The 21,618-nt window shown below is 42.4% G+C and overlaps 1 protein-coding gene across 2 annotated transcripts; it reads right to left on the reverse strand.

The window, feature by feature from the left end:
• Window positions 1-5,332: 5,332 nt before the first annotated feature.
• Window positions 5,333-15,244, reverse strand: pvalb8 (parvalbumin 8). 2 transcript variants are annotated; one of them, XR_014570102.1, is made up of 6 exons: window positions 15,033-15,244; window positions 13,690-13,757; window positions 10,709-10,841; window positions 7,834-7,943; window positions 5,413-5,507; window positions 5,333-5,352 (listed from the first exon to the last, which is right to left on the reverse strand). XR_014570102.1 is itself a non-coding variant. In XM_083779302.1 (5 exons), exons 2-5 carry the CDS (start codon window positions 13,748-13,750, stop codon window positions 5,482-5,484), a joined length of 330 nt encoding a protein of 109 aa, XP_083635428.1. In that variant the 5' UTR covers window positions 13,751-13,757; window positions 15,033-15,243; the 3' UTR covers window positions 5,359-5,481. The 2 variants fall into 2 exon arrangements, 1 of the variants encoding a protein (XP_083635428.1); XM_083779302.1 differs by lacking the exon at window positions 5,333-5,352 and having other exon boundaries at window positions 5,359-5,507; window positions 15,033-15,243.
• Window positions 15,245-21,618: the final 6,374 nt, after the last annotated feature.

A 21,618-nucleotide genomic window follows, 5' to 3' on the forward strand; every position in this document is an offset into this window, starting at 1 on the left:
GAAAAGGTTAAGAACCACTGACATAGAAACATGGTTCTTTTTTTTCAGAAAACTGTCAGGATTTAGAAGACATTTGTAGAATCGAGTTCAGGTCGAAATGCGTTAAAAGTTATAGATATATCACAGTCAGTGGCGTGCACAGACATTTAGAGGGGCAGGTGCTCAAGTGAAAAAAAAGGCACCTTGTGCAGCGCATTTTGGGGCGGGAACCCATTTTGGTGCTTTAGCTATTGAAAAATAGCAGATCTACAAGCTCATAGCGCGCCACCGAGTGGCGCGCTACGAGCCACCGAGTGGCGCGCTACGAGCCTGTAGGTCTGCTATTTTTCTTTAATCGAAGAACCACTGACATAGAAACATAGCTTCAGGTTGTGGGGCCCTAAATAATATAGTAGAAGCGTTTTTGTATCAAGATTTGATCAATGTCACCATGGTCCACACACTACAAATTAAGAAAGAAAAAAAAAACCTTTCTTTTCTTTTTTTTTTAGCACATTGCCAAAAGGTCAGGGGGTGCTCTAGCACCCCCTAGTGTCTGTCTGTGCACGCCACTGATCACAGTTTTCTATGTTGCTCTTGCATCTGAAGTTATGTCCTCGTGTTCCTATAGTGTTATTCTACAGCTCCACACTTTGGACCTGTTCTTGACTTACTGTACTCGTCCTGTAATTTGGGTCCAATTTCCCCTCTGGTCTCGAGCCGTGACATGAACATGTTATATTCCTGCGTCAGGCTGTGTGTATAGGGGGCGTCCGTGTGCGCATAGTGTATACGTGCATGCATGCGTATACTGTACGTGCGTGGGGGTGAGTGACAGCAGTTCAGGTGACCTTGACGGACACCTGTGTGTGTGTGTGTGTGTGTGTGTGTGTGTGTGTGTGTGTGTGTGTGTGTGTGTGTGTGTGTGTGTGTGTGTGTGTGTGTGTGTGTGTGTGTGTGTGTGTGTGTGTGTGTGTGTGTGTGTGTGTGTGTGTGTGCGCGCGCTACAGATCAGGTGTCATCATGCAGAGCTCAGCGTTGTAAACAAACCCCAAAGGATGTTCCTTAACCCTTTAAGCCCCGTGACGCCCGTTCCACATGGCCGCCTTCTCCTAAAGCAGCGGTACGGTTTAGTGACGGAAGGACCCCCAACACACACACACACACACACACACACACACACACACACACACACACACACACACACACACACACACACACACACACACACACACACACACACACATTTTAACCATTTATTTATGTCCACACAAAGGATATGCATACAAGGACACAAATATATCTGCAAAGTCATGGCATGTGTTTTCATGATAGAACAGGCATGTCACACAGTACTCTATGGGTATAAGTAACAGCGTCTCCGCCATAATATGACGGCTGCCAATTATAGCAGAGACGCCACAATACTTTGCCAGCCTTTTTGCCTCCTTTTTGGGCATCCCACGTTGTTGGAACCCTCTAACAACCAGTCTGTGCGTACGCCCCCTAGGCTGCCAAATATAAAGACAAATAGTCTGCACCTATAGCCCAGCTCTGAGATGGTATAGAAGTGGTTGGTATTTTATGACCATGGTCATAATTTAAGGCTTCCTCTAGGCTGTGGTCAAAGGTGCAGGCTATCTCTAATACAGACACTTCTCTGGACTCTTCATAACCAGAACAATATCTGGTGTATTAGCTGTCGCAGATGTAAAGGTATCTGAGTTATCACAGAGTTGGAACATGGATGGAATGACCCTGGAATGTTTGTACATTCTCACTGAAGTGAAGATGGTACTTTGATGGTATTTTGATATATCCTTTGCTATGAGTTCCACTATTCTATCATGGCGTGCTACTGTTACACTGTATGTACATTCCTTTGTATGCATAACATCCATTCAAGATGTGTGACAGTGTTTCAGAGATCTGTTCTGTGGTGTGGTGCAAGCATTAAGCAATGAGGGACCTGAGTGGTGGATAGATTGAGCCTGGTGGGAAGGACTTGTAGTCTGGCCTTAACTGTGAATGTGATAATGTCCTCATTGAGTGCAGTGTTGTTGATTAATGCATGTGAGACGGAGTGATCAGCATGGGAAAGACATGCAAGCTTCCCTTGGAGTTTTAGTCCAGCCCAGTGTTGTTGTTGTTGTTGTTGGTGTACATCCATGAGGACTCGTCTGGCACCTGTAGCTGTTAGCAGGTGACTGTGTCGAGCATAGGTCGACCGTTGCCCTGACCTGGGTGAGGGGGTCAGGTCATTTAGGACTGGCCAGTCCGACCAAACCCCAAAGCCAGCGGAGCGGGTGTCCAGTTTCCCGCTGGGTTTGGTTTATTAACCAGGCTAGGACCTTACGCCTCCTCCTCCACTCACACACACACACACACACACACACACACACTGTATTACGCATGTTTCATGATAAATGCTTTTATGTGATGTATTCCCATGCTTTTTGTTCTTGCTTAATGTAAGTCGCTCTGGATTAAGAGCGTCTGCTAAATGCCTAAATTGTAAATTGTATTATAATAATAATAATAATAATAATAATAATAATGAGTTGCATTTTATAGCGCTTTTCCACGTGCTCAAAGCGCTTTACAATGGTTCATTAATTTATACAGTGGGAGGTGAATCTGTGTATCTGTGGTTAGGTCATCACTTCTATATTGTCTAATAAACATTGTTTTGTCCATTAGTGGATCATAAGCCATTATTATTGAAGACAAAAAAATGAAACCTCACAAGAGAAAGGAACGTGTATAAATGGTACAGTACTTGGTGCATTTATATAGTGCCTTTATCCAAGGCGCTTTACATATATTGTGCATTACATTCACTCATTCACACACACATTAATACAGCGATGGCGGCGGAAACCTGCATGCAAGGCACCAACCAGCACATCAGGAGCAGTTAGGGGTTCAGTCTTGCTCAAGGACACTTGGACACTAACTTTGGGGATGGAGCTGGGTACCTCATGGTTTCAATGCCGCCACTCTACCCGAGCCACTGCATGTGTGCACTGTGCGTGCGTGCTTTCGTAAGCATGAGGCCTACTGAACAACAATTCACATATCAGCGTTATAGTTGCCACCTTACTTAATCTCCTGCACAAACACCTTGAAGGTAGTAAAAACCCATGCTAGGCTGCTCTTTATTGATTTTTCCTCAGCATTTAATACCATACAGCCCCATTTCTTGGTTGATAAAACTGATTAACTCCTTTGGTGTAGAACTGTAGATCCTTGTCTGGTGGGCTGAATTCTTGACTTCTTAACTAACAGATCTCAACGTGTAAGGGTTAACCGTTTCAGTTCGTACGACGTGTGAGACCGTCATAAGGATCCCGAAATATTAGTGCCTACGACGTCTGTGGACGTCCTAGCGACGTCCCAGCGACGCAGGGCGAGATAAGAATATTCAGAATTTTTCATATTGTTTTTTTTTGGCATTTCGCTTTTCGCTTTCCGTATGCTAACGCTCAGTGCAATAATTAGCTTGTCATTGACTCCCATGTTAGCGCGGCGGAAAGAATGACTCGTATCTCCTAATCCAAGGCGCTCTCCGTGGTGATGAATGGATCGATATGCTGGCGCTTCATTTCTGCTCCTCATCCGTCTCTCCCGCAAATTTTGGAGCGTAAAAAAATAAATGAACATGATCGGGGATGTGAGGTCACTTAGTAAAGTCAACTTTTTTAGGAAAGTGTTTCCGGTTCATGGCTTTCAGAGTTAGAGCGATCAGACAACTCTGGCACCCCGGAGCTTCTATTTTGATGCACTTCCGGCACTAGATGTGTTTTAAGAAACAGGTACTTAAAGGACATCTTTCGTTTTTTTCAACCAAAGTTCATGTTTTAGGTTGTTATTAGAGAAACTAAAAGGTGAGTATTAATGTTCTTTCATTTGCTGCTTTCTTTTGTTTTGGGGGATTTTGCAGTTTTTGACAGGGGGGGGGGGGGGGGGGCATTCGAGCATGGGGCTAAATATGTATTTTTTTACAAAATATTATGGCGATTTATTTTTTTATTAATTACTATAGTCCTAATAAACCCCAAGAAATTACATCTGACCACAAAAGATCACGGGATCTATTGAATGTGACAAACTGACATATTGAGCCTATACACACACAGTATAAGTCTTCCCCAGTAGGTAGATCACATTCAGTAGATCCTGTGATCTTCTGTGGCCAGATGTAATTTCCTGGGGTATATTATAGGACTATAGTAAATAATACAAAAATAAATCACCATAAAATGTTGTAAAAGAAAATACATATTTAGCCCCATGCTCAAATGCCCCCGCCCCCCTGTCCAAAAGAGCTAAAATCCCTAAAACGAAAGAAAGCAGCGAATGAAAGAAAATTAACACTCATCTTTTACTTTCTCTAATAACAACCTAAAACATGAACCTTGGTTGAAAAAAACTAAAGTTGTCCTTTAACAAAGCCCTGTGTATCCGATCTGATGCTGCTCACCCACTACACGGAGAGTACATCCTTCTCCCATCCGGCCTTCACTTGCGAGCCCCCTGTGCCACAAAAAACAGGCACAAACATTCCTTTGTCCCGGTCTCTATTCGCACACTGAATGCTGCTGTGGGTAGATCTAGGATATAACCTTATGATGAGCACTTTTAACTTTTTATTGTATTATATCGTGCTTATGTCAAGCACATGCACTTTTATGACCTATCGCATAGCACTTTAACGCCTGCACTTTAATGGTTGTGTGCACCTTTGTACTCTGGTATCCGCTATGTGAACTGTTTGTTTGTTTGTACTGTTTCATACATTGTTTAATGTACTGTCTATGCTGCAACCCAATTTGCCCTTCGGGGACACTAAATAAACTTGAACCTTGGACGTAGTTCATCCTGACATAAAAGCCAGCAGCAGACAGAAAGACGCGGACATGTATGCACTGATTTGGATTTATTCATTTATTTATTTTCTCAGTACTTTTTGGTGATTGGTACATTGCGTCATTGTGGTCAAAATGCGTTGAGGAGGTATGATCTGTCTAAACACGTACAACAGTACGAAACAAAAACAAAAATCAAAACTTAAAAACATGGAGGTGCATAGGCTGGATGTCGATCCATCGACCGGAGCGGAGCGCGCTTGTAAAACGATGAAAGGAATGACCAACAAAAAAATAAATTAAATTCAAAAGGATCTATGTAGACGGAGACAAGATGACCCTCTGAACGAACTACAGTCCGACAGGGTGGAGGTGGGTGGAGATGGATGGGTGGAGAATCTGAAGATGGGTGGGTGGATGGGTGGAGATGGGTGGAGGTGGATGGAGATGGGTGGGTGGAGAATCTGAAGATGGGTGGGTGGAGGTGGATGGAGATGGGTGGGTGGATGGGTGGATATGGTTGGAGGTGGATGGAGATGGGTGGAGATGGGTGGATATGGTTGGAGATGGGTGTGGGTCATCAGGTCAAGGCGTGGGCGAAGGTGCTGGAGAAACAGGGTCAGGGTCCAGATGTTTAAGACAAGACCATGGCCTGGAACTCTGTGGAGGAGAGGAGAGACCGTGAGGAGGAGGCATGCATGGCTTCGGATCAGAGCTCATCAATATGCTCGTATATGACTTTGTCTTGTCCGTCGCACATTTTTAGATTTTCCGTCTTTCACACCATTGTAAATAATATAATGTTCTCATTCTGATCATAACACCCATAATTACTGAATGTCAAGTTCTGTGACTTCTTCACAATATGTATGACACTGATTTCCTGCGACACAATGCAAGGCATATAGAAGTCCAACTAGTGCTAGTTGAGTGCTAGCGCTGCTTTTGATTGGTGTAACTGCAACTGAAACTATAATAACTATCCACTCTACAATACATGGTTTTATAAATGGGTCGGTTGGCTGGGCGCCTGCTGGCCTAGCGGTCCAGGCGCATGCCGCGTATAGGCTCTGGCCTGACAGCGCGTCGCATGTATGAGAGCCCACTCTCTGGAATAGCCTCCATTTTATATGAACCCATTTTGGTGTTTTAAACATTAAGTTATAATTTAGCTACTGAAAAATAGCATATCTACAAGCTCGTAGCGCACCACTCGCGCGCTTCGAGCTTGTAGGTCTGCTATTTTTGAAAAATCATGAAAATATTTATTTCAGAAATTTCAGAAAACAGAGGATTTAGAAGAATTTTGTTAAATTTTGAGGTCAGGCCTAAATGGGTTAAAAGTGCTCAATCAATTGAACTATTTAAGTCTCTTCTTAAGACTCATCTCTTTTCTATGGCCTTTGATCATTCCTGATTATTATTTTATTATTATATTATATATTTTTTTTCTTTCATTTCTTGTTGTTACTTCTTTGATGTATTTGTATTTTGTATGCATAACTGTTTCTAGATTTTATTGTGTAAAGCACAGTCCCGTTCATGACAACCTTTGCTGCGTGTCTCTCCCCTATCTCTCTCTCCCTCTTTCCTGTCTGTGGCAGAACTAGTGCACACACTAAACTACATAAATATATAGTTTAGTTTTATAAATGGTGAGTTGGCTGGCAGCCTGGCACAGTGTGCGCACACACACACACACACACACACACACACACACACACACACACACACACACACACACACACACACACACTGGTGAACCATATTATTAAGTTTTATAATTACAGTAATGAAGCCCTTAACTATTAGTTTTATAGTTACAGTAATGAAGCCCTTAACTATTAGTCTTTCAAAACAATGTTTGGTCCACAATGACACGCCCAACACATTGCTCTATCTGCTATATTTGGAAACATTTGGAAAAGGGAATACTGAATAAAAATAAAGGTTGAGCAGTCAAACGGTCAAATGCTGGTGATCAGAAAGTGAGCACTCACATGCTCTCTCTCTCTCACACAGAGTACTGTACGCAGCACAAAATAAATAAAAGCAAATCCTTCATTTTCATTCGGCTCTGATTAGGCTCCACTTGTGTTAATTACTTTTTTCCCTCTCTGAATCAAAGGAGGATGAAACCTATGTGCTGATTTTGTAGTTTTGTTTTCCAGTTCAGGTTTTAATAAACAACTACAAACATGGCAGTCTAGTGAGCAGCACAGCTGCAGCTAATCACATTTGTTGTGTGTGTGTGTGTGTGTGTGTGTGTGTGTGTGTGTGTGTCAATGTGCAAACACAGGCAACAGTAACACAGCAAATCTAACAAAAAAGCCATTACTAATGTAGCTGCAGCCGTGTCACAGCTAGTGTACTATAAGGTAAGCCTGACGCAGCCTGCCATGTTTTTACCCTTCTGGAGTTTATAACCTGAACTGGAAAACAAGCTCAGCTTATTAAAGCAGTGGTTCTCAACCAGTGGGCCGGGGACCACCAGTGGTCCTTGAGGGGCGGGTTCCAGGCATGGCCCCCCAGCTAAATGATGCAGAGTTGGTAACCAAATGCTATATCTTATATAGATCTTTAACTCTTGAGAGCGTAACATGAAACCAAATGGACCCTTATGTGTCCATTTGGTTTCATTTTACGCTCTCAAGAGTTACATTATTGTTAAACATCTGCATTACTTAGTTTACAAGAAGTCTACACAATTAGAGAATGTAGAATTGTTATTTTTGACCAACGTTGGCCTTTTATCTCTCCTAATGGTACCAACATCAATACAGAATGGAATTGTGGACACAATCTTATCCAACGACAACAACATTTGGGGTCTGAGAGGCTAAACGGTGGTTTGTGGCTCCGCGGCCCGACCAATAATGGACCTTGACATATGATATGAAAACCACTTGGCTGCTAAAGCAGGTCTCATGGTCCCTTCAGTTGAAATGGACGGTGTGTATAGTGTCTCTCTCTGACTCTGACTGACCTTCTACTCCGATCTTGCCGTCACTGTCGTCATCGGCGGCGCACATGAAGGCCTTGGTCTCTTTGTCGCTCAGAACCCGTGCGCCGGGGACGAACCTCTGCAGGAAGAACCTGGGGAGAAACACAACCACACTGTCAACAACCTGCAGAACCGGAGCCCCAACAACCTGCTGGGTCCACTACAGAACCACAGCCCCAACAACCTGCTGGGTCCACTACAGAACCACAGCCCCGGGGACGAACCTCGGCAGGAAGAACCTTGGGAGAGAAGGTACAGAAACACACCCCACACGGTCAACAACCTGAGCAGGGACGTGCACACAGACATCAAAGGGGTCTTCAGCCCCTGCCCTTTTACCCGGCTGTAAAACAACTGCCCTCTCCAGACCATGAATGCAGCATTTTCTATGGTGAAAGTAATGCAAATGCCCTCCTCTCCTTTCCATGCCATGCCAGAAGGAAGGCAGCATTCAGGAGAATTGCTTTTGTTTCCGAAGTCTCCTGAACGTGAACACAGTATTTTGCGCTGAACAAATTTGTTTAGAAATCCATGTCGTTACACACCGCATCTCCACTAGCTAAAGAGTGCTGGGTTGCGCCCCGAAAATAGCTGATCTACAAGCTGTTGTGAGCTTGTAGATCTGCTATTTTCGTCCCTGGACCTCAGGTACACTATAGGTCAGGACACTGAGGAAGGCTGGATATCCGAAACGTTTGTCTCCTGTCCAAAATGGAAGAATAAATTACTGAAACACAGTCTTGGTGTGTGTGACGCATTACCGTTATTTACACACTATAGAGCGTCGCAGTCCTGACCCTCAAGAGACCCGGCAAAGAAATCGCTGTTCATTTTCCTCATAGACGTTTCAGAAAGTATTTATTTAAAGACGTTTATGCCGTGGACAAAGCCAACTCTTGTCGTGACAAATCATGACAACAAACACAATGTTTTGGGCCAAACAAAGAAAGAAAGAAAAAAACGTCAGGTTACACTTTTTGTTGTTTTTCTTCTTTGTAATTATTTGTTTGGTCCAAAATATTGTGTTTGTTGTCATGATTTGTCACGACAAGAGTTGGCTTTGTACGACGCTTATACGGTCTTTAAATAATATACGTTTCGAAATGTCTATAGGAAAAATGCATTGGGAATTATTTCCTGGGCCTGGCGTCGTCATGAAAGGGGGCGGGACTGCGACCCTCTATACAGGTAACACCACCACACAGGGGCGTGCACAGATAGACACCTAGTGGTGCTAATTAAAGCACCTGACCTTTTGCCCTCTGGACATCAATGTGTCCTTTTGGAAAGTTAGTTTTTTTGTTTGTTCATTTTATTTTTGTTTTGTACAGTACCAGTCCCTCATGGTGACATCGATCAATTCTGGATTAAAAGCGTCTAATATATTAGTTATGCCCCACAATCTATAATTCTCACACACTATTAACACAGCCGACAGTTCCACAGGCCGCACAATGTTCCCCTTTTTTCACTTGAGCACCTGCCCCTCAAAATGGAACCCCTCCAAGGACCCATGGGGAACCCCTGACCCCACTTTGAGAATCACTGTCCTATATAGGACACACTGATGCACTCAAAAAGTATACACTCCCCAGGCCAGAGCACATTATCTCCGCCAGGCCGGGGTGCCCAACCAGGGCTGTATAAACTCTGTAGACTTAGTAAACTGGATCTGACTCGATCTGAGATTCAAAGCTTGTTTCTGCAACAAACACTGACATTTTTGTAGCATTTGTGATGCCCCTGGTGGTGAAGTGTGTCTGCAACCTTTTTGAAATTAAGTGTCATGTTTTTATTTTCTAGATGGTCAGGGTGTCGTGTCAACATCCATTTGAATTGGACACCACATGAAATATATTTTGATTGTCCACGTCCACGTCTGTTCTTTTAAAATATTTTCTTGTTATAATGATCATTAGACAATAACCCAGCAATAAGCAAAAACCTCACTTATCTCCCACTCTCACTCCCCAGTCAGAGTTCAGACTTTTAACGCGATGTGAGCTTGGGGATCGGCCCATTTTTGGTATTTTTTTTAAAATTGTGTGGGTAAAATCTGATTGAATTCAAGATTTGCCTATTATATTGCCAGTTTGAAAGAGATTAAAAGGAGATTAAAATGTATTTTAGGATAAAGACGTTTCATCTCTATTGTGAAATGAGTGTGTACAAACTAGTGATGTGTCATAGCTTTTTGTTCAGTTGACAGTTGCATAATTAGCCCTTCCCAAACCCCACACCACAACAAGCCATTGTCCAATGCCAATCCTAATAGTTTAGCAACCATTGCTATGGATGGAAAGCTTTCGACACCTCATGGCTGTCAATGGTATTTTGCATTGCTGTGTTGTTCAACACATGCACAGCTTAACGTCATGGCTGTGTTGTTCAACACATACACAGCTTAACGTCGGTTAAGTCAGTTACACGATCGACTGACCCACCCAGGTGATGGTAATAACACTAATCACCGTAGTCTTAACTTAAACCATGCATTGCATGAAACCTCCTGTCAGAAGGTCGTTAAGATTTATTGAGTTGGATACTGTTCTCTATAATATTTCCTCGTATTTCTACATTGTACTGTATATCTGCATTGTAATCTCCATAGGGGGATTTTAGATCGCCTCATACAGCTGTGTTTGAACAATAAACATGTCATCCCGGCCGTTTCACGGCAGCTTGGACAGCTTGAGCTTGCCATCGCTAATGTCTCTGTTGGTGGAAACCTCAATGTCAAAAACTGTTACTTTTCATTCAATTCAAATTAAAAGAAAACACAAAAATAACAGATCTACTGCACAAGCTTGAAACACCGGGAGCTTTCCAGCTTATATGCGTTGCTTCCCAAACTCACTTGAGTTCCTCCTCCTCGATGAAACCACTGGCATCGTTGTCGAGGATACCGAAGACGTTCTTAATGTCGCCGGGGCTTTTCTTGGTTAGACCGCACGTCTCGAAGAACTTCTTACAGTTGAAAGACTCCGGTGCTAGAGGAGAGGGGAGGGGAGAGGAGAGGAGAGGAGAGGAGAGGAGAGGAGAGGAGAGGAGAGGAGAGGAGAGGAGAGGAGAGGAGAGGAGAGGAGAGGAGAGGAGAGGAGAGGAGAGGAGAGGAGAGGAGAGGAGAGGAGAGGAGAGGAGAGGAGAGGAGAGGAGAGGAGAGGAGAGGTCAGTTCACAAGATGAAAAACAGGCTGTATTGTGCTTTGTTTGACAGAGATGAATGCTACTGTAGCCGACGCAAAGGTCACTCAAATTTACCCTTGGTGCATGGAAAGTTACATAGTAGCCTACATTTACTCGAGTATCCTGTTCTTAAGTAAATAAAAATAAATAAAATCACACCCGTGTTCAAGTGAGGGGCGCTCTTGTCATCGTACACCATCATGAGTCATGACATAACATGTCGATTTGCTGACGTAAATTCTCCATGCATTGTCAATGGGAATTTAATCTTTGGATCCAATGAACTATTTATAAAAACTATTAAATATTTATACTCCACTGCAAGTATTTGAAGATGTTATAGCTACAAGTTGCTTTGTAGATCATTACAAAACATGCATTAACCAGTTAGTTAAGCCCCGTCTTTTCTAAAATATAGGCTGGCCGATCTATAACAATCCATTTGTATACAGTAGCACATTTCAAAAACGCAAGGTTTCCAAATTGCTGCACAAAAGAAAATATGTAAAACAATCAGGCAAAGTTAAAAGTATAAGTATAAGTATATAGGTTTTGCTCTTATAATTCTTTTGGAAAGATTGTTGTTGACCAATTTTGAAAACTTTAGACATAAAGGCTGCTAACTTTAACCCATTCTGTCCGGGATATATAGGCTAAGTTATAGGCTACTTTAGCTATTGAAAAATAGCAGATCTACAAGCTCGTAGTGCGGCACTCGTGAAAATGTGGCCCAAATGTTTGAATATATTCTTTCAGAGCAAACATTTTTAACTCAAATCTTTGCTTCTGGGGGGTCCCTGGAACTACATATTTTCAGATGGGGGTTGGTGGCCAATTACAGATAATTTGTGGGGTCCTTGACATGAAATATTGAGCACCACTGAATATAGAAACAAACATAGGTATTTCAGAAAACTGTCAGGATTTAGAAGACATTTTTAAAATGTCGACGTCAGGCCTAAAGTATGGTTTTATGCCAACAGGGTAATTTTACTCTGGTGAACTATTGAATCCAGGACCTGTAAGAGTATATCTATCTAATCTACACTGCTTTTAATTAATTAAGAGTCGGAGCAGGCCTATTAGGCTCGGCTACTTCTTGAGTCTTGTTCAGGTTTTCCACCATATTAAATATGCATGTTGTGCATATTTAATTAACAAAACGGCTCCAACTGTTGGCAGCGTCAAGATATAACGTAAACACGTTTATTCTATCACTGACAGCACCATTTATTTATTTTAATGTTAACTATTCTATTAAAGGGGTATTTCACTTTTTTTTTTAAACAACCTTTGGTCATTTTATGGTCTACTCAGGCTTATGTGAACACCCCAGACAGTTTTTAAGTTGCTTGATTCAGTAATTAGATATTTGATATTCATTTTAATTGCCCTGCCATATACAAACCCAACATAATCCCTATGAACCCGGCGAGCATCCCTAATATAATCTGAGGAGAATTTAGCCAAAAATAGCAGATCTACAAGCTCACAACGCCTCACGCTGCGAGGTGTAGTGATCTTGTAGATCAGCTATTTTCGCCAAAGAGGTGTAAAGGGAAAAAAGAGCAAACCGTGGACAGAGCCAATGATCAAGTTTACTAAGTATTGACAGTAATGTTTAAGTGGCTAACTTCAAACTCCATTTGAACTATGATAGAATCATCGAAAACATCCGTCCTTTTTTATGTTGACTGATATTGTCCTAATTCGAGAGAGGGCCGTGTTTTTTTTTCATTTACTGTTTTACTGTATTTTTAATCATTATTTTTGATGTTTTATAAGTCTCCTCCAGCCTCCTCCTCCTGCATGGATTATTAAACTGCAGTAGACGATACAATTACCAGAAGTTGAATTTGAAATATCCCTTTAATTCAGCTATGAATATCCTACTAGGCTATAGGATAGCCTGCATGCAGAGATGACTGGCCGTGGCCCAGACTGTACTGCAGTGCTGCTATATGTATACTCACATGTTTTTACTTAAGTATACTGAAATGTATAGAAATACTTTGTACTTAATACTAAGTATTGTCATCAAAATGTACTTGAAGTAACAAAAGTTAAATGTATAGGCCTATATTTGTTTATTTTGTTTTTCTTTATTTTTATTCTTTATTTTTTTTATTTTTTTTGGGGGGGGGGGGGGGGTAGCAGATGTACAAGCTCACAATGCATCGCATCGCAACACATGCTTGTTGTAGATCTAATTTAATCTAATTTCGTAATAATAATCCAAATCTACAAAGTGGCTATAAAGTTTCAAATAATTGTAGTGGAGCAAAAGTACAATATTTGCCTCTGAGGTGAGAAGTAAAAGTACTGAAAGTTGGAAATGGGCTATACTCCAGTAAAGTGTAAGTGTGTGTGTGTGTGTGTGTGTGTGTGTGTGTGTGTGTGTGTGTGTGTGTGTGTGTGTGTGTGTGTGTGTGTGTGTGTGTGTGTGTGTGTGTGTGTGTGTGTGTGTGTGTGTGTGTGTGTGTGTGTGTGTGTGTGTGTGTGTGTGGGGGGGGGGGGGTAATAATCCTCAAAATTGGTCTACAGTAGGCTACTTTAACGTGAGTAAAGGCATACTGTAGTTATTTTATCCAGTGCTGTAATGACAGAAAGTATAAGTTCAGGAGCACCGCAGGCCGGCTGTGTCAGACGATACCTTGGCAGTCCTTGATAGCACTGGCGATGGCGTCCGCAGACAGGATGGAGGAGAGAGACATTGTGATGCTGTTGGAGAGAGAGAGAGAGAGACATTGTAATGCTGTTGGAGGGAGGGAGGGAGAGAGAGAGAGAGAGAGAGAGACCGCCACTGTGAACACACACACAGGTGCATGAAGGTATATCATTATCAAATATTTTCAGCAGTGCAGTGAAAATATATGATATGCCTGCACACTTAATCTAAATAGGCTAATGTTCCTGATTAGTCCACTTGTAATCCGGACTATTTGAATTATATATATATATTTTCTTTTTCCTTTTTTCCTATTTTCTATCAATATTCTTCCTCCCTTTTCCTGAAAAAAGACTGCAAATTATGGGAGCTTGTATGACAATTATTAATGTCACTCAATGACTCTCTCTATACACTTTGTAAACCTGTCATATGTGACAATGAAGCAGATTCTGAGAATATTTGGTATTAGCCCTGGTTCTTGACTCTCATGGCAGTCATGTATCAGGGCTACTTTCGTATCATCATATAGATAGACAGTATACGACAGCTGCGCAAACTGCCTCTATAGCTGCGTAAAACTCCTGATCGTTAATTGTCACTTTTAGCATTAAAGTAGGCTATAGTTCATCCATATAGGCTAAACGCAATCCACGCATTTCCCCTTGCATGGCTGAAGGACAAGACAGTGGACATTCTTGCTTTCCATTCGAGTTGGTTTGGACAACTCGAATTACGCAAAGTCAACTTCGTCTTTGATGCGCGCAATAAAGGCAAAGCGTATAGCGCCTAATTTATTTCACCTGAATGATGCCCTATGGCAGCGACATGGAATATTCTTACAGCCTGCATGATGCAGCTCCATCTGCATTTAGGAATTTTAACCTGCACAGTCAAATCCTCAGTTATAATCTAATATCCATTTTTTTTTTTTAATCCTTTTAGCAGACGAAGGAAGTTGAACTGTGCTTTCTTGTTTATTCTACAAACTTTATAAAGTTTTCTATCAGTCAAATGAACGCTGCCGATAATCTGTGTGCACAGGTAGGCTACATTAAATCCACGCGAGGCAGACAGTCAGACTGACCTTGTCAATTAAGTATTTATTTTCCAAATAGAATTCAGACACAAACACACACGAGACGAGAACAGCAGATAAGTTTCTTTGAAGTCAAGAAGCACCGTCCATTGTCATATTCTAAATAAAAGTAGCCTACATACATCATCAATGCACCTGCATGGGAGACTTTGCCTGCCTGCCTGCCTGCCTGCCTGTCTCTCTCCCGCAGCCGAAGTGCATTTGGACGGAGCAGAGATGTTCAACTCACCGGTGGTGGAGGAGGTGTTGGGAGTCCGGTCGGGTCGGGTCGGTGCAGCGGCGGGTGATTCCCAGAGTAATGTCTAAGGCTATGTGGTGTGTGCCGTGTGTCCCTGGGACACTTTATATAGCTCTGACCAGCCGCTGACAATGATGATGATGATGAGGGGGGATCGCTTGAGTTACCTGTCTATGGATCAAATTCTAAAAAAAAAGAACTGCCCGCCCCCGATCGAGTTTCTTAGCTAACTAATTAACCTTCTACTATTTATAACGCCCCGGGACACTGAGGAGAGACCGGGCCATGGCATGCATGGACCATATAGGTTAGGGATAGAGACATCTGGAACGCCCTTGTAAATAGCAAATTAAGTGATAAGTGCATTAGACCTTTCCCCCCCTTCCCAACCCCCTCCCCAACCCCCCCCCCCCTCTCTCTCCTCTGCACCCCCCCCCCCCCCCCTCTCTCTCTCTGCACCCCCCCCCCCCCTCTCTCTCTCTCTCTCTCTCTCTCTGCACCCCCCCCTCCCTCTGTGTCAAGCCCAACCCTCCCTTTTCCCTCTGGAATTATATAATACTGACAAATGCTCTCTCTCTCTCTCTCTCTCTCTCTCTCTCTCTCTCTCTCTCTCTCCACATAATACACATATCTCCTTACAGGCTGCAATGCCAAAAGAGACATACAAATTGTGCCAATTGCAACAAAAAAAAGAAAACCCCCAGCTCCCTCATATTGTCACAGTTGAGGTGAGTGATGCAACACAATGACAGACTATAGCACTGTGGATGTGCTGTATGTGTTTTAGGGGGATTCACAGTTTCACACTGAGTCAGTTTGATTCCTTGAACTGTACCCGAATACGGTCTGGTACCCGCTGGCCATGATTCACATTGGCCTTGATTCTTCCACACCCGAGAATTATTTCGCATTGCAGCGATCCATACCCGAGTACATTTCATTACAACTGCTATTCAATGCTTTCACATTGCAGCGATCCGTACGCGAGTACACTTCATTACAACTGTATTCAATGATTTCACATTGCATGGATCCGTATCCAGTGACTTATAGTGACTTTAGTGACCCAGTGATAGCGTTCTCCTCCACCATTGTGTTCTCTCCCCTCCAGGTAGGATTGAATCCAGCGTATACTGATATGCTATCAAAACCAGTTGCTTTTAGCTTATTAATCAGTGGAGTGGTTTACGTGGTCGAAAGCTTTTTGAAGGTCCAGCATGACCATGCCGCAGTATTTACCAACATCCACCTTGTGTTTGATGTGATCGCTCAAATAGAAGAGGCATGTGTCAGTGGAATGGGATGTTCTGAAGCCTGATTTGTACATTGTTTTTTTAATGGTAAGCTACTTTTCAACATGTACAAACTATCACTTTCGAGATGTAGCTAAGAATAGATGCAGGTATAGGGCGGTACATGTTGACATGTCAGCTGGTAGATCTGCTATTTAAAAAAAAAGAGGGGGAGAACAAAACTTTGACCATTATTATTCATCCATCCATCCATTTTGAACCGCTTATCCGTAGTCAGGTCGCGGGGGCAACAGCTCCACCAGAGAGCTCCAGAGTACTTCCCTCTCCAGAGCAACATTAAGTAACTTCCTCCAGCGGGATCCCGAGGTGTTCCAAGGCCAGTGAGTCCATGTGATTCCTACAAGTGCGCCTTGGTCTTACACATTTGAATACGTTAACCTTGGTACTGTATGTTTTGGTGCCAATAATTCATCTTTTGCACATCTTTAGCAAACTTGTAACAGCAGTATTTTCATCTTTATTTATAGTACTTTACTTGAGTATTTCTCTCTCAAATTGTTATCGCACAGTTTTTGTAACCCAGTTTTTTCACCCATTGCCAATTGTCTAGTGTAATCCTGGGCTCAACACTCCCTTTGCCAACCTGGGGAGAGCAACGGACTGACCTCATGTTTAATTTAATGCATGAGAAGTCCAAGCCACATCATTCCACCTGAAAGCGGGGAGTTTGCCTGGTTTGACGAAATTGACGTTGCCCGTGGAAGGAACACGTTATTCCAACCATTCCAACCTTTTCCCTCCATCAGGCACCCCGGCTGGCCAGGGGGAGGTAGTTTTGATTCCCGCCATGGCCCCAGCGGCCATGGCGGGAATCGAACCCGGCCGGGTTCTTCTAGCTGTGAGGCATGAGTGCTACCAACTGTGGCAGCCTCTTTGTCCAGTTTTGGTGTATGTGCAACATTCCCATTGCCAATGAATGGACAATTTTATGTCATATACATGGTGTACAATACATCATGATTATGTACGATGATAAGAGCGCCCCTCACTTCATACGGGTGTGCTCTTTTACACTTCCTTTCAGTTCCCACCTGACATTGTGTGGGAGTTCAGACTGTTTCAGACCATACTGATTAACTGCCAGCTTGCATAAGGTCTTCAGTTCAGGCTATAAAAGTCAAAGATGTACAGGTCATTGCACCGTTCAAATACGATACTTCGATCTCCCACTACACATGAGTGCATAATCCCTGGAGTGGAGTCATAGCCATAGACTCATTTTGGCTCGATGTTCTGCAGGAGAATGTCTCTGGAGTGAATTTCCACAGATCACCGAAGCGACCACCCCGCCCCCGCTTACCCCGCTTACAGCCACCGAATATGTACAGCTCTCCATTGTAGGCAAAGGCTAAATAAAAAAAATAAAGGGAAGCTCCGCACACTCAGATCTGCGCACAATCAATTTATTTGGCAAGCTTTCGGTCTACTGACCTTCTTCAGGCATAATCAAAAAGTGACATAGGACAGATATATATGTTCATCATTTGATTGGATGATTGATCACACTATGTCAAACATTTCAATTTGAATGATAACTCATGGGAGTTGTAGTTCTCAGTGAAACTACAAGGCACCCAAAGACACCCAGGGGTCGATTTAGGACTTCTATGTTACTTACTTCTATATTACTAATCTAATTACAGTATTATGATCTGGGGGCGTGTAGTATGTCATATTGCAATTTTGGGCATGTTAAGAAGCGCTTTTGACACCCCGCGGAGTGCGCAAAACGGCCTTGAATTAGTCATGGGTGTGTTTAAGGCGTGTTTGAGACGTACCCAATCAACATGTCCGTACTATTCTCTTTACCAGTCAGCTGATGTCACATACGGAATGCGCACTTTGGGGGTCGTGGTATGACATTTCTTCAGGCTGGCACCATAGAAGACATGACATGCCTTTGTCACATTTGGGTTAATTATTCCTATTGCACTGCATGCTGTCACCTTTATGCCTCAAAAGAACAGACCCACCTTTCAGATCGGAATGGAATTGCGAGTAGATAGCAGCATATTGGCAAATTGCCAATCCATGCGTAATTAATTAATTCGATAACGATAGAACCATGTACCATACAGCGAATGAAAGCAAGATTCCTAAGGAATATGGAGATTTTTACATTTAATAAAACGGTTGAGAAATGAGAGAACCATGAGTGTTTATAGGCTAATATCAACGTTTTTTTATGAAAGACCAAACGGGCTGTGAACTTGAAGAGCTCAATCACCATCCCGACACGGAAGAAATATAGCCTAGTGCATGCATGTATATGCACTGTTGCACTTGCACACAGTAGCCTACACACGCTCTTTATTTGTTTCTATTGAAAAACACCAGTAAAATAACGTTTATTATATTTTATTTCATTCAAGTCACGACGAAGGAATGAGTTGAATGCGTGCTGCGTAATGCTGTGGCCCCGATGGTATGGTCTTCGCTGAGTTCGCTCGTAGCATTTTATTGAAGAAGACTTGAATCGGGTGTGATACAGCATATGAAAGCACATTTCCCACGGATTATGGAGATGTTTTTATTTATTTTTAAGGTTGAGAAATGAAAGAATTATGGCCGTTTCTAATCTCAACATTTTTTTTTAAAAGACGCAAAACCGCCATGTCTCATAGAAACAAGTAAATAGGTCTATAAAAATAAGCGCATATAACAGGGGTCTGTAACCTATTTTAAATGAAGTGCCATGTTTTTATTTTCTAAATAGTGAGTCTGCCATATCCAGATTAATTTGAATGACACCACATTAAAATAAAAAAACATATTTTGATTGTCCACAAATATAAAGTTCTTCCTTCTTTTTAAATATGTTCTTGCACATTGTTATAATGATCATTATATATCCCCCTGCAGTCAGAGTTCATAGTTTTAATGAATGAATGTGATGCATTGTGAGCTGGTATAGATCTGCTATTTTCAAAAGTAATCTTTTTATTTAATTTTTGGATTAGCTGTCCTTAGTTGGGCAAATGCATTCATCTGGGGATCCTTGACATGGGAATGTGCTGTGTGACGATCACTGGTTTAAACAACATTAGGAGAAAAGCCCAAATAACCACTTTAGAAACAAGAAAAGCAACCACACAAAGCAACTTTACAGAAAAATAAGCCGCTTATAATAAACAGACATGGCAACACTCTACCAGCCTTCCAGAGCCGCTCAAGTGTCAAATCAAACAGTGCTTTTTGCGTTTATGAGGTGGTCAGACCCACGTCTAATCGTTATGCGCTGAGTGTCTTTAGGTCAAGGGGCTTAATAGCAAATTGCGCAAAGCGAGAATAATTAACATATGGACACTCCCACAATGCTAAAATATTCAGGGACGCGGTATGCCAAATGTGTGTGCGTTCAACACGGGCCGAGTGCGTTCAACACGGGCCGATATGCCTTTCATAATACGAATGTGCGCAGAGCGAGGCCAATTTATGTATCACGACCTGGTAAACTGCACCTTCAAAATCGACCTGCAAGTGTCCATTTAGACAAGAGAAAAACATCACAAGGAAAAAATTACAATTATTTACAAACGAAGTAAACAAAAAACAGAAAAAAACAAAAGCCAATAATGCAATCAAATGCAAACATCAGGCACATAGCCATCATAAAGCAAAGAGCAAATGTAATCTTTTGTCATCTGTTTATATAACAACACCCATATCGAAATCTTCATTGAGACCTAAGGGTTGTAAACTTTCTAAAGTGTGGATCCAATAGAGCTCTCTCTGGCATAACCTTCTGTCGACATCACCCCCTCTCTGAAGAGTAATCTGCTCTATTCCCTGGAACCTAAGGGAGGAGATAGGATGAGAGGCAAAGGCTGAATGAAACTCGTGGTCTGGAAGAGACCACGTAGTAGGTGATTCCAGCCAGTGTTTGTTCTTTGTGTCAAACACTTTGACGGTGTTGTAGAGCCCAAGTACAAATATCTTTGTCCCAATGTTGGTGGCAGAGTGTGGTGCCACATATGGCGGAGAGCCTGTGGTGTGAATAAGAATTGTGACATTTTATCATGAATCATTAGTGAGGACCAATTATATGAAGGTATGTTGAGAAGTGGTGAAGTGGTCCTTTAAGTTCTGCATGCAGCATTCTGGCATATAGCATCTGTCTAGTGTGTGTGTGTCTGTCTGTCTGTCTGTCTGTCTGTCTGTCTGTCTGTCTGTCTGTCTGTCTGTCTGTCTGTCTGTCTGTCTGTCTGTCTGTCTGTCTGTCCGTCCGTGTACACAGTAAAATCAAAATCATATTATACGGACGCAACCAAAAAGATTTAGTTACATCTAGTATATAGGCTATAGGCCACAGATGGATATATGAATGAACACTTTTATTTGAGTGTGTTGTCATAGAGTGTCTGTATGGATAAGTCTAGACAGTCAGAGAGCAGTGTGAGGTGGTAGATTTTAGGATAACTAGACAGTCAGAGAGCAGTGTGAGGTGGTAGATTTTAGGATAACTAGACAGTCAGAGAGCAGTGTGAGGTGGTAGATTTTAGGATAACTAGACAGTCAGAGAGCAGTGTGAGGTGGTAGATTTTAGGATAACTAGACAGTCAGAGAGCAGTGTGAGGTGGTAGATTTTAGGATAACTGGACAGTCAGAGAGCAGTGTGAGGTGGTAGATTTTAGGATAACTAGACAGTCAGAGAGCAGTGTGAGGTGGTAGATTTTAGGATAACTAGACAGTCAGAGAGCAGTGTGAGGTGGTAGATTTTAGGATAACTAGACAGTCAGAGAGCATTGTGAGGTGGTAGATTTTAGGATAACTAGACAGTCAGAGAGCAGTGTGAGGTGGTAGATTTTAGGATAACTAGACAGTCAGAGAGCAGTGTGAGGTGGTAGATTTTAGGATAACTAGACAGTCAGAGAGCAGTGTGAGGTGGTAGATTTTAGGATAACTAGACAGTCAGAGAGCAGTGTGAGGTGGTAGATTTTAGGATAACTAGACAGTCAGAGAGCAGTGTGAGGTGGTAGATTTTAGGATAACTAGACAGTCAGAGAGCAGTGTGAGGTGGTAGATTTTAGGATAACTAGACAGTCAGAGAGCAGTGTGAGGTGGTAGATTCGGGTGTCATCCTGTGCTGTCGTGCTGTGTTTGTGAACCATGTGTTCCGGACAGTTCCTGAGGACATCCATCCCGCCCTTCGCTGGGCTCTGACACCAGGCTGGCAGCAACACAAACCCACATACAGGGTCATTAAGCCATTCAGGACGGGAACCCCTTTTTGGTGTTTTAAACAAAAGAAAATAGCAGATCTA

Source organism: Protomyctophum parallelum (assembly GCF_964188405.1).
Source record: "Protomyctophum parallelum genome assembly, chromosome: 13".
Classification (NCBI taxonomy): domain Eukaryota; kingdom Metazoa; phylum Chordata; class Actinopteri; order Myctophiformes; family Myctophidae; genus Protomyctophum; species Protomyctophum parallelum.